At 38.7% G+C, this 15,757-nt stretch overlaps 1 protein-coding gene and 1 long non-coding RNA gene across 3 annotated transcripts; both read left to right on the top strand.

Annotated features, from left to right (window-relative positions):
• Positions 1–3,081: 3,081 nt before the first annotated feature.
• Positions 3,082–8,732, top strand: tyr (tyrosinase). 2 transcript variants are annotated; one of them, XM_086079943.1, is made up of 6 exons: positions 3,082–3,250; positions 3,320–4,171; positions 5,852–6,068; positions 6,808–6,955; positions 7,051–7,232; positions 7,312–8,732. In XM_086079943.1, the coding sequence occupies exons 2-6, from the start codon at positions 3,344–3,346 to the stop codon at positions 7,557–7,559; spliced, it is 1,623 nt and encodes a 540-aa protein (XP_085936069.1). In that variant the 5' UTR covers positions 3,082–3,250; positions 3,320–3,343; the 3' UTR covers positions 7,560–8,732. The 2 variants fall into 2 exon arrangements, with proteins under 2 accessions (XP_085936069.1, XP_085936070.1); XM_086079944.1 differs by having other exon boundaries at positions 3,101–3,250; positions 3,323–4,171.
• Positions 8,733–9,837: 1,105 nt separating this feature from the next.
• On the top strand, positions 9,838–15,510 carry LOC147170800 (uncharacterized). Its single transcript, XR_015095509.1, has 2 exons — positions 9,838–11,471; positions 14,462–15,510. It is a non-coding gene; the product is annotated as an uncharacterized LOC147170800 (long non-coding RNA).
• Positions 15,511–15,757: the final 247 nt, after the last annotated feature.

The following is a 15,757-nucleotide window of genomic DNA, read 5'->3' as shown; positions in this document are numbered from 1 at the left end:
AATATTGCACTTACATGAGCCAGAGTGGTGGTGACAAGATGGCTGGCAACATGCTGTTTTGTTGAGCTGGAAATCAATCCAAACAAAACCATCTTCTCAGCAAACCATCAGATGGTAAAATTTTGTTTTTTTTTTGTTAATCTATTTCATATCATGTTGCAGAATGCCTAGGAGTATGTTTTATATATATATATATATATATATATATTTTTTGATAAATTAGCAACTCTGAGCTAGCTAAAAAAAAGGGTTAAATTGAAAAAAAAACATATATTTTGGTGTTCAGTGAACTTATAGCAGTCATTTAATGTATAATTCATAATTTTCCAAAGAAGAAAAAGGTTCTTGGGTTCTCCAGGGTTAAGTTTAACTAATTAAAAGTTCATTAAACTTAATATATTCACTTTTGATTACTTTTGGATTAACTTAATTATGTATACAATGTGTAACATTTAATAGAATTAAATGAATCCCACATTGTGGAAGGCCCAGTAATAGCATCTATCTTGGATATTTGAATCTTTTATTTGCTATAGTTTACGTCAGTGACGTCACTCACTGCCTGGTGTCCTCACATGTTGACCTCCAATTTGACCACAGTTGAACCTCTCAACAACTGCGAAGCAGACCACTACTGTTTCGTACATAGACATACAATATCTATGGGGTGTGAACTGTGAAGCTCTATCACCGCTCTCCTTTCTCCACAAATCGCGACCACCAGAGCCAGTGTCACAGGTGACACATCAATTAGACAAGGGCGTTTCGAAATAAGAGCTGTTGCCATGGACACACAGCTGATTAACATGGTTGCCACTCATACGTCATCTTCACATTTCAAGTGGGACCAAATGAGGAAAAACAGCAAACAATGTCAGGGAATACAATGTAACCTGAATGACAAGGGAAATCACTTGGGTTGTGTGAGCTTTGTGTTTTTGCTCAGGATGCTTCATGTGTCCCACATTAGATTGATCACGCTGCCCTCTTGTGGTTGTTTGGAGGCAAAGCGAGCCATATGAGAAGTACTTATGTAACATTTTATATTAGGACGTGCATCATAAGATCAAATTTCCCGGGGTTGAACTGTTGCTTAACTTTACAGAAAAATTATTGGGAAAATTGACAGATCTGTCTTTTTCTTTGTCTCCCACGCACACACACACACGCGTTCTCCCAGAAGAGCCCTGCGGTCAGATCATATCCTGTGATGCTCATTCCTGTGCGCTCTAGCGAGTTGCTGGCGCAGATAAGCCGCATCCCGTGCCTGGTTTGCGGCAGCATGTGACCGCTTTGTGGTCTCGAGGTCTGCGCAAACTTGTAGCCTGCCTGAGCCCGCCTGCATGTGTAGTGGTCCACATGAGCCCCGCGGGAGGTCAAGTGCATGAGTACTATTCCTGTATTGTGCAAGTGCGCGTCACGCTGAACCACGTGGTACACATCACGAAGACTTTTCTATGGTCCATTCATTTATTGTTCTAATTAATGTGATGATTGCTGAATTTAGGTTTCAAATCTTAGATGAGAAAGCCTTCATATAATACATTTTTGAAATTGGAAAGTACACGACTCATTAAAAGTTAGGGATACTCGACTTTGGGGTGACATTTCTGGACGACCCCTGGTGCACTACATCTTTTGAAGGTGAACTTAATTTGACTTTCTTCAAGCTTTTGAATGCACATGTCCAGCTTTTCATTGTTTTTTCGTACTCCGCGCACTATACAACTACAGTTCACTGTCGGAACTATGAATGCCAACATGTACTGTGACAGTGTGACATATGGAAGCAGAGCATGGTCCTCTACTTCTGGAAACTGGGCTACATGATAATGATTCCGAGCACACTTCCAATATGACCACTGCCTTGCTAAAGAGGCTGAGAGTAAAGGTGATGGACTGGCCAAGTGTGTCTCCAGACCTAAACCCTGTTGAACAGTGGAAGAGGATTCCGGTGGCAACTTGTGAAGCTCTGTTGAGCTCCATACTCAAGAGAGTTAAGGCAGTGCTGGAAAAATAACGATGGTCACACAAAATGTTGGTACTTCGGTCATTTTCACTTTGGGATGTGCTCACTTTTGTTGCCTGGGGTTTAATGACTGTGTTTTGAGGGAACAATGAAACAAGGGAACAATAAATTTACACTGTGCTGTAAACTGACTACAGTCAATTTTGTAGAGTAAATTTGACTCAAAACGGTATATTTGGTGCCACTCTAAACAGAGTAAAATTTACACTTGAAAGAGAGTAAATTTCACTCAAAGTATTCTTATCGTGTAGCCTACGAGAGAATTTAGCTATCCCATGAAAAAAAAAAACTGCCGTATTGAAAAGTTTTCACTCAGAAATTTAAATTCCAAGTAGAGATTCTGACTACATTTTACTACTTAAAATAATAATGATAATAATAAAGTCACTCAAGTGTTGTGGAACAAAACTCACAACATCAGGTTGGAAGATGATGCCATTCGACTCCCTGAGCCATGCAGCTCCTCCTGTGTGCTACTATGTCTTGCTCGTCAGCTGCAATTACAGCCTTTTGGATGTTGGCAAACAGTAAGAGTGGCATAGCTCAGGTGGTAGAGTAGCAGTCTCCCAAGATGAAGGTTGTGAGTTTGTTTCTCAACCCTTGTGCAACTTTTTTTTAATACACCAGTAAAATGTATTAAAAAAAAATGTCCCTTCTAAAATGTACTTAGAATTTCAAAGTGAAAAAACGATACTATATTTTTCAATATTCCAATTCTTTCGTACACAGTAAAAATAATTTGAGTAAAATTTACTTTTAATATTTTATTCTCTTCCAAGTGTAAATTTTACTCTGTTTAGAGTGGGACCAAATAGATTATGTTTTGAGTAAAATGTACTCTACAAAATGTACTGTTTACTTTTCAAGTTTACCAATACCTCTTCGGGTTTTTTTTCCACCACTTTGCCATTGTGACTAAATGTGGAACCTGTGAGAAGGGCTGGTACACACGCCCGGTCACACATTTGTGCCTGAGGTGAAGTGGAGGAGAGGTCGGCTGGTCTCGAGATGGAATGAAAGAATCAGGAATATTATCCTTAGCATGTGATGTTGTACGAGGGCACACACAAAGTTGTGTGTGCGCAAGATCACACATTCTGTCTGAGGACGGCCCCTAAATGAGTTCAATGAGATTGGAGAGAACAGTAGACTGCTGGCAGGGTGAGGAGAGGTTGGATGCGTGGGTGAGAACATATTAGCAGGGCAATTCCGCAGCAAAAGGTAGTTCAAATAAATGTGGATTTCTGTTGCAGGTTAAAATGAGTTTGTTTTGACTTTTTTCGTTTTCAGCAGGTGATCACTACTGACTTCATCATGAGGAGCCTGTTTCCAGCCGTGCTTCTTCTTCAGCTTCTCGGGACCTGCTTTTGCCAATTCCCTCGGCCCTGCGCCAACGCCGAGGGCCTACGGACCAAAGAGTGTTGCCCCGTGTGGGATGGAGACGGCTCGGCGTGCGGCGCCCTGTCAGGCCGCGGTTTCTGCACGGAAGTGATCGTGTCAGACGAGCCCCACGGCCCGCAGTACCCTCACAGCGGGATTGATGACAGGGAACGCTGGCCTCTGGCTTTCTACAACCGAACCTGTCGCTGTGCGGGAAACTACGGCGGTTTTGACTGCGGGGAGTGCAGGTTTGGCTACTGGGGAGCAAACTGTGCAGAGTACAGGGAGTCGGTGCGGCGGAACATCCTGACCCTGTCAGCCGCTGACCAGCAAAAGTTCATCTCCTACCTCAACCTGGCTAAGAACACCATCAGCCCTGACTATGTCATCGCCATGGCAACCAGAGCAGAGATGGGCGAAAACGGCGAGAACCCCATGTTCGCCGACATCAACAGCTACGATCTGTTTGTGTGGATGCACTACTACGTGTCGCGGGACGCCTTCCTGGGGGGGCCGGGAAACGTGTGGGCCGACATCGACTTCGCCCACGAATCCGCAGCCTTTCTGCCCTGGCATCGAGTCTACCTGCTTCACTGGGAGAATGAGATAAGGAAGCTGACAGGAGATTTTAACTTCACCATCCCCTACTGGGACTGGAGGGACGCCCAAACCTGCGAGGTGTGCACGGATAGTTTGATGGGGGGCCGCAGCCCCTTCAATCCCAACCTCATCAGCCCTGCGTCGGTCTTCTCATCATGGAAGGCAAGAATATTTTCATTAACTTCTTCTCATTATGTGTGTAAAATGGAATTCATAAACACTGGCTCAAAATAGAGGATTATTTGCAATGTTTCACTTATTTAACCAGAAAGACAAGAAAGACCCTTTTAAAACACAGTTTAAACAAAAATATCAGTTTAAGATGCTAATTATAGGTATAGGTACAGTATACATTACATACGCACTGACCACATTTTAAAAATATCCTTCGAAGATTAACTGAAAACTTTAAATTGTCCAAAATTGTAATGTGTTTTTATTTGCCCTGTGATTGGCTGGCAAACTTTTCATCCAAAGTCAGTTTAAATATGCTCCAGTTTAGCCACGATCCTAATAAATAAGCACAAGTATTGCGGAAAATGGATGGATGGATGTACAATGTTGGCCCTCCTACCCTCGAATTATCCTTTTCGCAGAATTTTTTTCCCTTGAAAACTCGCCTAATCGCAGTTTTTGTGTGTGTTCTTTTTCGGAAACACCCATAGATGCCACAAGATGGTTGTCCTAGTTTTCTCTCAAACAGGAATCTGGCGCCATCTTGTGGCATCTTGGTGCCAAGAAACTGAGACAAGCACATGATATATGTCAGGGTTGAGCTGTTAAGAAAGGAAGTTACAAGAGAGTCGTCACCACATGTAAATGTGCATTTCGAGTGTATTTTCATTTCCAAATTAAATAATCTGTAAACTATTTCTTTTTGAAGACAGTGTGTCGAATTTTTTAATTTTACAATGTTCATTTAAAACAACATTATTAATTTCAATAATATGCACATGAAAAAAAGTTCTATCACATCAACATAAATTATTTTTATTATAATCGTAGGTCTAGTAATCACTAATTACAGTATATTACATAGGCCGTGGTGCGCTTTATTATTGGTGGTAGGCTTGCAAAGTGTGGTCTCTCTGGTTTGAATTTAGGTTGTTGCATTCTATTAGTTCACCAATAGATGGCACTAGATTCAACACACTGTCACTTTAAATTGATACCTGACCCATTGAGCTTTTTTCAGCAGTAAAAAGTTAATTTTTTGGCACTAATTAGAAACCTTTTTAGGGGGTTGTCAATTTTGTGCGTTTTCACTATTGGTAGTCCCTCAATCAGTATAATAATGACCAACATTAAAATACAGTAGTGTAGTAAGCCCGTAGCAGATCTTGTTAATAAAAAACGAGGCAGTGGCTTTATTCCTGAAAAGTATACATTATTGTAAACCTTAGGAACATGATTCATCATTTCATTAAAAACTGTATTTAAGTCACGAATAATAATAAAAAAACTAAATAAATGTTTAAAAACTAACATGACTAAATACAAAATTAAATACAACCTAATTGTACTTTTCAAATGCACTGTCCTGGATAAAACATTATTTGATTGTTTGATTTGATTTGTAAAACGATCCACAGTTTGAACGTTTAATTCCTTTATTTTATTGAGTACCAGTAGAGGGCGCCGGTGTACCAATACTGGTACTAATACCACACTTTGAAAGACTCCCAGCCGTACATTAATGAAGAGCATATTATATACTGTATACATATATAAATATGTTTTATTTGCTTATTTGCTTTTGTCCTCCATCCTCAGCTGCTATGAACAAAAACTCATGTTTAAACAAAAAAAAAGTTGAATTACTTTTGTATGCGCCTGTTTTAGGTGATCTGCACTCAGCCTGAGGAATACAACAGTCGCGAGGCATTGTGCAACGTGACAGGAGAAGGACCACTGTTGCGTAACCCTGGCAACCACGATACCAACCGAGTGCAGCGACTGCCAACATCAGCTGACGTCGACTTCGTCGTGGGCCTCCGCGAGTACGAGACCGGATCCATGGACCGGTTCGCCAACAACAGCTTCAGGAACGCACTTGAGGGTAAGAACAGTAGACGCACACACAAAAACACGCTAATACGTTTGTACTGCTGTACTCGCATGCCTAATAAATGAATGGGAACGTAATCCTTGGGCTAATCTCTCTAATGTTTTGGATTTTTGGCCCATTTGAAAACTCACACGGGGATAGATATTCATTATGGTGACAATGTCCATCCCTCAATCTATTAAATTGAGTAATCACAAAAGACGGGGAACAGTCAACCAAGGCTTCATTTATCCATCCATCCAAAGCATCTGTTCTGACAGCAAATAATAACACACATTATGTTATACTACCTGTCATTTCCCTTTAAAATAATGTTCCAAGTACAGTTCTGCAATAGTCCGTAAATACCAGGGACTATTGCTGTAATTTATGATTACAGTACTGTCTATAAAAATTAAACGTACATCTGTAATTATCATTAGTGCCAGTAGAGGCCAATGTTGCTCAGCTAAAGTTTCTTGCTTTCAAAGCAGCGCCGTATAAAATGTAGAACAGACTTCCCATTAGTAACAAGTCAACAAGACTTCAAAGAATATATAGAATCGCAGTTTGCTTCTCTGCAAAAGTAAACACTAAGCAAAAGTTCTGAAATGTTTCTCATAATAAATAAATAAAGGGCACACAATTTTTCTTTTTTTATATATATATATATATATATATATATATATATATATATATATATATATATATATATATATATATACACACACATTTTAATCCCTTCTTTCAGGTTTTGCAAGCCCAGTCACAGGCATGGCAGTTCAAGGCCAAAGCAGCATGCACAATGCCTTGCACGTCTTCATGAACGGCTCCATGTCATCTGTCCAAGGTTCGGCCAATGACCCCATATTCCTCCTGCACCACGCTTTCATAGACAGGTACAGTCAATCCCAAACACACACACACACACACACATATTATTCCAGTTCATTCACCGCTCTCTAACCCAATGTAATGGTCTTCTTTTGTGCAGCATCTTTGAGCGCTGGCTTCGGACGCACCAGCCCACACGGACCTTCTATCCGTTTGCCAACGCTCCCATTGGCCACAATGACGGCTACTACATGGTGCCATTCCTGCCTCTTTATATAAATGGAGACAATTTCCTCTCTACCAAGTCAATGGGATATGAATATGCTTATCTGTTGGATCCAGGTCAGTCCAAGGGTGAGACTTTTGGATTTAACAGCATTTCAGATCTGAACTCGTGTCATCCCATTTTCATCCACTGCAGGCCAGCGATTCGTTCAAGAAATCCTGACACCTTACCTCCAGCAGGCCCAGCAGATCTGGCCGTGGCTGCTGGGAGCCGGCATCATCGGGGCGCTGATCTCAGCAATCATTGCCGTCGTGGCCGTCTTGGCGAGAAGGAAGTGGAGACGGAACCAGAGGAGGAAGATGGCGTCCATTTTCGGAGAACGGCAGCCGCTTCTTCAGAGCAGCTCAGAGGAAGGTTCAGCTTCCTACCAGACAACTCTGTAACACACACACACACAGTCACACACCCTCACAAATGGTACTGTATATGCTGGCCGCATACATACAAGTTTAGGTAACAACAACATGACATTTCTGTTGATTCCTTAGATACAAGATAATATTTGGTGAAGAGTCAGTGCACACAAATCACGTTTTGTCAACAACAAAAATGCAGCATTGCAAAACTCTATAAAACCTAACCATTTGTCTAAACATCTATTGAGTGTACATTTTTAATATTTTATAAACCAAACTAAACCAAAGATTTGTCCATAAAGTGAAATGTACTGTCCATTCAATGTCACAATCATCTCCAAATATGTTATATCATTATTTAGGATACACTGCAGATGTAGAATAAAATAATATTACTCCTAATGTCAGATGCTGTAAATTTGTGACATTTGTAAACAGCAAGCTGGAACTCATTCAGGATCATATCCCTTATATTTTAAACATTCAGCAGCATACACTTGCACCTCCACACTGGTAACAGACTTTCATAAAGGTCCATGTGTATATATATATATATATATATATATTAATAATTATTATTATAATAATAAGAATATGAGAGATTGATATGCTTGAGTTCATTGAAAGAACTCTCCTTGGAAGTTGTTTGTTGAATATTAACATACTCCATATTCAGACATTAAATGGGTTTTAATCACTATTAAATATTTAATTATTATTGATATTATGATGACCCAATGTAAAGTGAGGGTCACGTAAAAAAAAGAAAAAGATAAGAAGTGCCTCCACTAGTATTTTGATTAAAATTGGGTTGGTGGAATAAGTTCAGTAGTAAACAAATGAATCCACGCGACCAAAGCCAGAAAACAGGTGAGGGCAGGAACTCTATGACGTCACTCTCACTCAACAGCAGGGGGCGGTGCTCTATAAAACTCCTTGAATGGCTGAAAATGGGTGGATTTGTCTGCTTCATTCTTATTCCACCAACCAAATTTGATTCGACAAGACTAGTGGGGGCACATGGAACGTGTTGCAAAGAACGTTTCTGACTTGACTTCCGCTTTAAAGGTAATGACGCTGTTTTTATGCAAGTGAATATACTGACCGAAGCACTGGTGCTAAAGGATCGCAATGCACGTGATCTTTCACAAGCTCATGAAATGTTTGTGAGTTGCTGCATTAAAATCAGATCTGATCCGATTGTTCTGTGTGGTCCTTCTATTTCTAAATTGAAACTCCACACATTTTGCATCATCATACCCCTGAAGGAACCAAGATGTCTGTATTTTTCAAACAAATGTAGTAAAGGACTCATCAATGGGAACATTCAATGCCCTCGTCTCTTTTAGGGAGATAAATCAATTTGATACACACTGAATAATAATAATAATTTTAAAAAAAAACGCCCATTTATTATTCTATATTACATATCCATATAAAGGGTGTGAATGAGGTGGACCCCGAACCTCAGAACTATGAAGACATGCTAACCAATTAATAAATACAAGAATTAAGCTTTGAGATGTGCATAGCTTTTTCGTACAATTTGTCAAGCTTCTTCTTCCACAACTGCCATATAAAATATTTTCCCCACTTATCAACAATGGAGCCTTGAGATGAGAGTTTAATTCACTTGTATCACAAATAATTGTTGTCATTGGAATGTAAATTGCATTAAAAAAAAATGTAAATGTGTTTTTAAGAAGGAAAACAGAACTCGACAATATAATGTACTTTAGAAAAACAAAACAATAACAGTGATTACATAATTAAATAGAATGTAAGAAATAAAAATGTAAAGAAAGTATTAAACAGTTTGTTTGTTGTGATTTAATAATCTATTCAAATTCATGGTGCTGATCATTCTGGTGGGCCCGTTTTTGGCCACCAGGGGGCACTACAGTACAATACAGTCAGACAAACAAACGAATCTTTTGCTATCTTTTAGCAGGTGATTGGCGTTTTTTGTATACATTCTACGTTCATATTAAAACCAGCTTCGGCCTATTTGTAGGTAGTTGTACACAACATGTAATCATCTTTATGTCTAATTGATAGTCAACTTGATTTTGGAGTGGCAACAAACAGGTTGAAGCCTCTTTTTTAATTGAAGCATTGTTCACTACTTGCTAAAGTGCTACTTATTGGGAAGTGAGTTGAGTTCACTGTCACCATACAGCGCTCTTATCTCAAGTTTGTGCTCGCAAGTTAACAACAAAAAAAAAACCTGCCAAATAATGGCTTGGATCTCAAAAAACGAGGCTCGTATCTCAAGGCATCGCTGTATATACAATTGTGTTGGTATTGTTAAGTTATTAACATTGTTTTTCTTTTTAAATTATATTTTAGCCGTTTATAATTATGTTAACTCAGTATGGCTAAATGAATAGCATTTTTATGTGTCTCACACTCCTGAGAAAATAAGGGAGTGTATGGGTCTGGTATCTGTCTCTTCCGTAGGAGACGGGCCGATGTGTGATTGTTTCTCTCTAATCTGATTTATAGCTATGGGAACTTGCTGAACTTGCAGAAGGGAGGAGAGAGGGATTTTCTTGTGTTCATTTGGTTGTGACCAGGTGGGTTGTGGGCTGACCTTTTTATGAACCCTCTTTGTGAATAAATAGCGATGTGAGCCAAGAGGAAGGAGCCACATTTGAACGGAGACATCGCTTGGGTGAATTTGTCAATGTGGACCAGAAGCTTCTGTTAATTAAATCTTTGCAAAGGAACTCCTTCAACAGAATCTCACCATTCAGTTAATTGAACACGCAAAGAGTACAATACTTAATATTGTCTACTCTAACAAATGGTGACCACCGACGCTGAATTATAACGAATGGTCTCCTCCGTTGAACCAAACGGACGGTGTTATTCTGACGTGGAACAAGCTGCGGCGTTCAAAGACGGGCGGAACTTCTAGGCCTAAATAAATAAAGTACGGTAAGTGGAGATCTTTATCCACGTAGAAGAAGTTTTGTCTGTCTGGTCCGCTGCAGCTGGTTTTTTCGTCTTTCAAAATTGTCTAAATTTTAAAAGAGATCTGTGTGAACGAGTGTAGTTTGATGTCGTTCTATTGTGAGTTGTGATAATTCCGACGATATTGAACTAAACACGTCGTGGAGTGGTGCATTTGAAGGTGACGTAATGCAGACTCGAAGTGATGAAGCTTTTTTTTTTGTACAGGAAGAAATAGCGGTTAATTTTTTGATTTGTTTTGTTTTTCGTCAACGCTATGAAGAATCCTTAGACCATAATATATATTGAAGATTATGGTATGCGCTCTGCTTTTTAAGCAGTTTTGGCCGATTTGGGGACGAGTATCATATTTGTTCATGGCTCTTATTGAAAAAGTCCTATTTACACGTAATATGTTTTTTTTTTGAAAAAGCGCCTGTTTGAAATTGAACAGAAAGGGGTCCAGGTTGATTACAGCGATGATTGGATTTTGTATCACTGTATTTGCAATCGAGAGATTACGTGATTTATTTTATTTTGTAGGCGCTTCTACAATATGTAGTTTTGAGGTCAGGATTCCCGTTTGAATTCCTTTTGTTCCACGGTTGAATTCGTGAGCGCGTGACAAATTTCTTAAAAAAATAAGCGCCTTGCAAAAATTTTGCAATAAAGGGAGAACAGTTTAGCTCAGCGGGATTGGGTAACCGCTGTGTATAAACGAGAGGTCACGTGATTCTTATGTGTGTCTGTGTGTGGCCATATGTGTTAACATATTGAACTATTAATATTGAAAGTGAGACGTCACTGTATTGAATCCGGAAGTAAACATAAAAACTACAAACAAAAATGGAGGCGATTTCGACCCGGATACAGAATGGTTTGTCCTGAATGCGCTTCCGGTTCAGCAAAAAATAAAAGCGTCGATGAACAATGAAAAAACGAACTATGGATCGATTGTATACAAAGCTTTTGCTGGACAAAATGGTATGTCAGACTTTTGTATTTTCTTTGTTGGTAATGTAAAAAGGCTGAATCTGATGCTAAAATGACTCCAGCATTTGTGGAGCAGTTTACGGATGGGTTGTTCAAAGTTAACCCGTTTACTGAAATCACCGTATGGAACTGCGGTTTAAATGCTATAAGATTTGTAGACAACGAATTGAAGGAATAACACCGTTTATTTTATTTTTTAAATAATGACTGAAGAGTGTGTGCGTATGCATTTGAGTGTGTGACCTAGCTTCTAAAAAAGGTGGGGGTTTGTAAGTGAGAAGTGTGCATATGGGGATTTTGTTTGTTTTTCTTTAATATTTTAACTAAGTTTGGTGTTGTTTTGTGTGAGATGATATTGTTGTGATAGTGGCGTTTGTTTTATTAATGGGAATATGATAAAATAGGTTTTGCGATTTATAATGTTAAGATTCCTCCCCCCCCCCCCTTTCCCCCGTTTCTAGGTTAGAAAAAAAGGTGGGGGCTGAGCTGTGCGCTGTGAGCATAATGTGTCCTCGTAATGGGACTCTTTTTTTGTCAAAATGGTAAGAGAGGAATGATAAATAATATAAAATAAGTAATAGTATTTGACTGAGCTAATAAATCTTTACACTTTAATGATTGATGACGATGGTTAATTTGTTAACTTTCCCTTTTCGGGACAAATGAATAAAGAGTAATGATAAAATAATGGCATTTTGTTTGAGAGTTGATATAATTATGCCTACATCTTTATAGCTGTGGCTGGAAATAAGATAGTTGAATAAAGAGTTATGAATGTTTTTGAGATTGACATGTTGATAATGATTTTTAATATTTGTTTTTTCTCTGAGTGTGTCATTTTAGAAACTGATGTTTGAGTTCCAAGGCAGATGAGGGTTTGATGGCCTTCACTGATTACAAACTGCGAACGGGATGCGCCCCAGCTGCTGATACGTTGTATGGCTAGTAGCTATTTGAAGGGGTATTGAAAAAAAAAAAAAAAAAAGAGAAATGAATAAAGAGGCTGTGTTTTTTACGAAACATTTTTGAAAAAGCAGGGAGTGAACTGTCTTGCTATGATCCCATGTCCTCAGTCTGGCATTTTTAAAGCATTGTATCAACGAATGTGCATTTTTTGATCAGGTGAGCTCTCAGAAAGACTGTGTGTCATCGGATCCACATTGCAGACAGCGTCTGAATGGATGTGGCAGAGATCAAAGGTCAAAAGCCGCAGAGCAACAGTCTTCTCGTCCTGTGCCTAAGAAAAACATGATGTTCAAATTCCTCAATGCCCAGTGACTGTGTATACGCCTCATTTTAGTGACTTTTCCCCTATGGCTGTTTTGCATCCAGAGGAAATCTAAATGCCTGCTCTGAACATTGCTGCCACAAACAGCCGCCATGCTGGCCAGGACTGAACATTGACAACAGCTGCCGTCCTGCCTTTTGCTGGGGGTCTGGACAAAGAAAGTTGGTGGTCGGAATGAGATGTGATCCATTCAGTAAAATGCTACATGGTGATAGAAGGCATTTTTAATGTGTTGAGTGGGGAACTGTGATCTATAGCAAGATATTTCAGGAAATTGAAAACGACATATGTAAATTTGAAATGAGGGATTGAGAAAATTTATTTCAATCTATAGCCTACTAAATTTTTGCCTATATTTTTGGGAGAATCAGTTTCTGAATTGGTACAATGGGAATTTTATTAATATGTTATGATATGATATATTTTTATTTTCCCCGTGAGGAACTTTTTTGGACTTCGTCCAGCTGCAGCTATAGTATAAAATAAATAATAGAATAGAATGAGTAGTAACGAGTAAAAGACTAACTAAGAGTTTGATGGCTAAGTTTGATTTTTTTTTTAACAGCACTGTGATTTATAAATCCCAGAAATATTTTGTGTGCTGTGTTTTTTATGAGCCCCGCTAATATGTGAAAGATTAGCAGTTTGAAGATGATTTTATCCTCAGCCCCACTAATCTATAAAAGAGGTGAGGTTGATTGGCAGTTTAAATAATTTTCGGGACTCTAGGAGAATTAGAGTAATATGGTTACCTCTATTTTTTATGGCCCCAAAGTCATCATATATTAGTGTCTTAAGTTGTATCTGCTTATGTTCAGTTTTATAGTGTTTTGTAGCTCTTTTGTTTATCTCATAGCCTGATTAAGAGGGTTGAGTTATTTATGACGTTTTTTGAGAAATGAGGTCTCTATTTTGTCCTCCCTTTATCTTGACGTGTTTGAAAAAATCAGTGGATCTTTGTCAAATGAGGGAGTTTATGTTTAAGAATTTAACCAATGTAGACGAGTTAGAAAATTAAAATCAAACTTAAAAGCGAAATTAAAAAGGTTGTGGGGTATCGGCCTACACTCCAATTGACAGGATGAGTTTGAAAATAATCATTCACAGTTTGAATATGAAGAAATCTATCAGAGGAAATCGATCGCAAAGTAAGTCTGAAGCAAGCAAGGACAATAATGCATATTCGCCGAATGAAGGTAATTATATTATATTATATCTTTTATCTCAGAATTACATTTGAAAAATGTAATGTTTGGAGCCCAGTGTTTGCAAAAGAGTATAGATAATATGAATATATGTGAGTTTTTCCCAGCATGCCAGGATTCGGCCGGTCATGGGATTCTGGGAAGAGAATAAGAGATATGAAAGGCACAGTTATGCAAATTTAGAACAAATTTAGTCATGGTAAAAAAATTACCTATTATTGAACAAAACCTATTTGAAAGATAAATATTTATAAGCTCTGTCTTATATTAATGAATGAGCGAATGTCATTCAACTCAATCAAGGGCTGGGCTCTATTTTAATGTCACAAAAATAGATCTTTTCCTGTTCCAACAGCACAGGACCTACGGATCTTAATCAAATAACATTTATTAATCCCAACTAACAAAAACTATCAGGGTTTTTTCCTCCAAAATAAAAATTTATGTGAGTTTATGAGAAACTAAAAATGAAAAGTTTTTGCACTCAGGAGAACGGCCCCAGGGGGTTGGTGAGGAAATCTTGTGCAGTTCTCTGCACAGAGAAAATGCCACATCTGGTCTACAAGGCTTCCGGAGACGTGCCAGGCTCGGCCATCTCATCAACTGATGCTCTCAGGTTGAAAAGAGAGACGAAATTCCACAACTGGAGCATCAATCTTATCACCTCCGACCTGGAGCCACGTCAGCTGAATCCGTGCCCGGTTCCGGAGCTGCCGTTTGAGGACATCAGTCAACGGATCAAGAGCAAGTGCCTTTTCTTGGGCAATCATTCCTTTGATCAGTCACATTTTGGGCAGAATAATCCCAGGTGACAAATCGAAGAATTTGGGTAGTCTACCCCAAATTCTTAAAGAAGAGACGAACTATTGCGACACTCTTTAAAAAAAAAAAAAGACCTTCAAAGAACTTCATCACAAGATGGCTTCAAAGAACACATATTTGTCTGCCGATATATTGCGACACTTTTTAATGAACAATATTTTATGTTAAGCCTCACATATGCTATGCTTATTTCACTAAAAATCTTTTAAATGTATCAAATTGTTTTTTAAAGTCATATGATTGCTAAATTACCTCCTCTTCTGCTAAAGGGATGTTTTAAGGATAATTATTTTTACCACACAACCATTGAAAAAAAATGTTTTAATGTGTTGAGCTCTCAAGAGCTCAAATGAGGGATTGTTAAGTTATTAACATTGTTTTTCTTTTTAAATTATATTTTAGCCGTTTATAATTATGTTAACTCAGTATGGCTAAATGAATAGCATTTTTATGTGTCTCACACTCCTGAGAAAATAAGGGAGTGTATGGGTCTGGTATCTGTCTCTTCCGTAGGAGACGGGCCGATGTGTGATTGTTTCTCTCTAATCTGATTTATAGCTATGGGAACTTGCTGAACTTGCAGAAGGGAGGAGAGAGGGATTTTCTTGTGTTCATTTGGTTGTGACCAGGTGGGTTGTGGGCTGACCTTTTTATGAACCCTCTTTGTGAATAAATAGCGATGTGAGCCAAGAGGAAGGAGCCACATTTGAACGGAGACATCGCTTGGGTGAATTTGTCAATGTGGACCAGAAGCTTCTGTTAATTAAATCTTTGCAAAGGAACTCCTTCAACAGAATCTCACCATTCAGTTAATTGAACACGCAAAGAGTACAATACTTAATATTGTCTACTCTAACAGTATGCATATCGACGCCTTGTTCCTTCTTGAAATAATCGCCCAAGTCGATTTTTTCAGGAAACACACCAATTGAACCATTTGCATCACAAGGAGATGATTTAGG

This window comes from Leptonotus elevatus, chromosome 7 (assembly GCF_054856555.1).
Source record: "Leptonotus elevatus isolate MCC_2025b chromosome 7, RoL_Lele_1.0, whole genome shotgun sequence".
Lineage (NCBI taxonomy): Eukaryota > Metazoa > Chordata > Actinopteri > Syngnathiformes > Syngnathidae > Leptonotus > Leptonotus elevatus.
The sequence above is the reverse complement of the archived record's forward strand: the minus strand, read 5'-3'. Positions and strand labels throughout refer to the sequence as shown.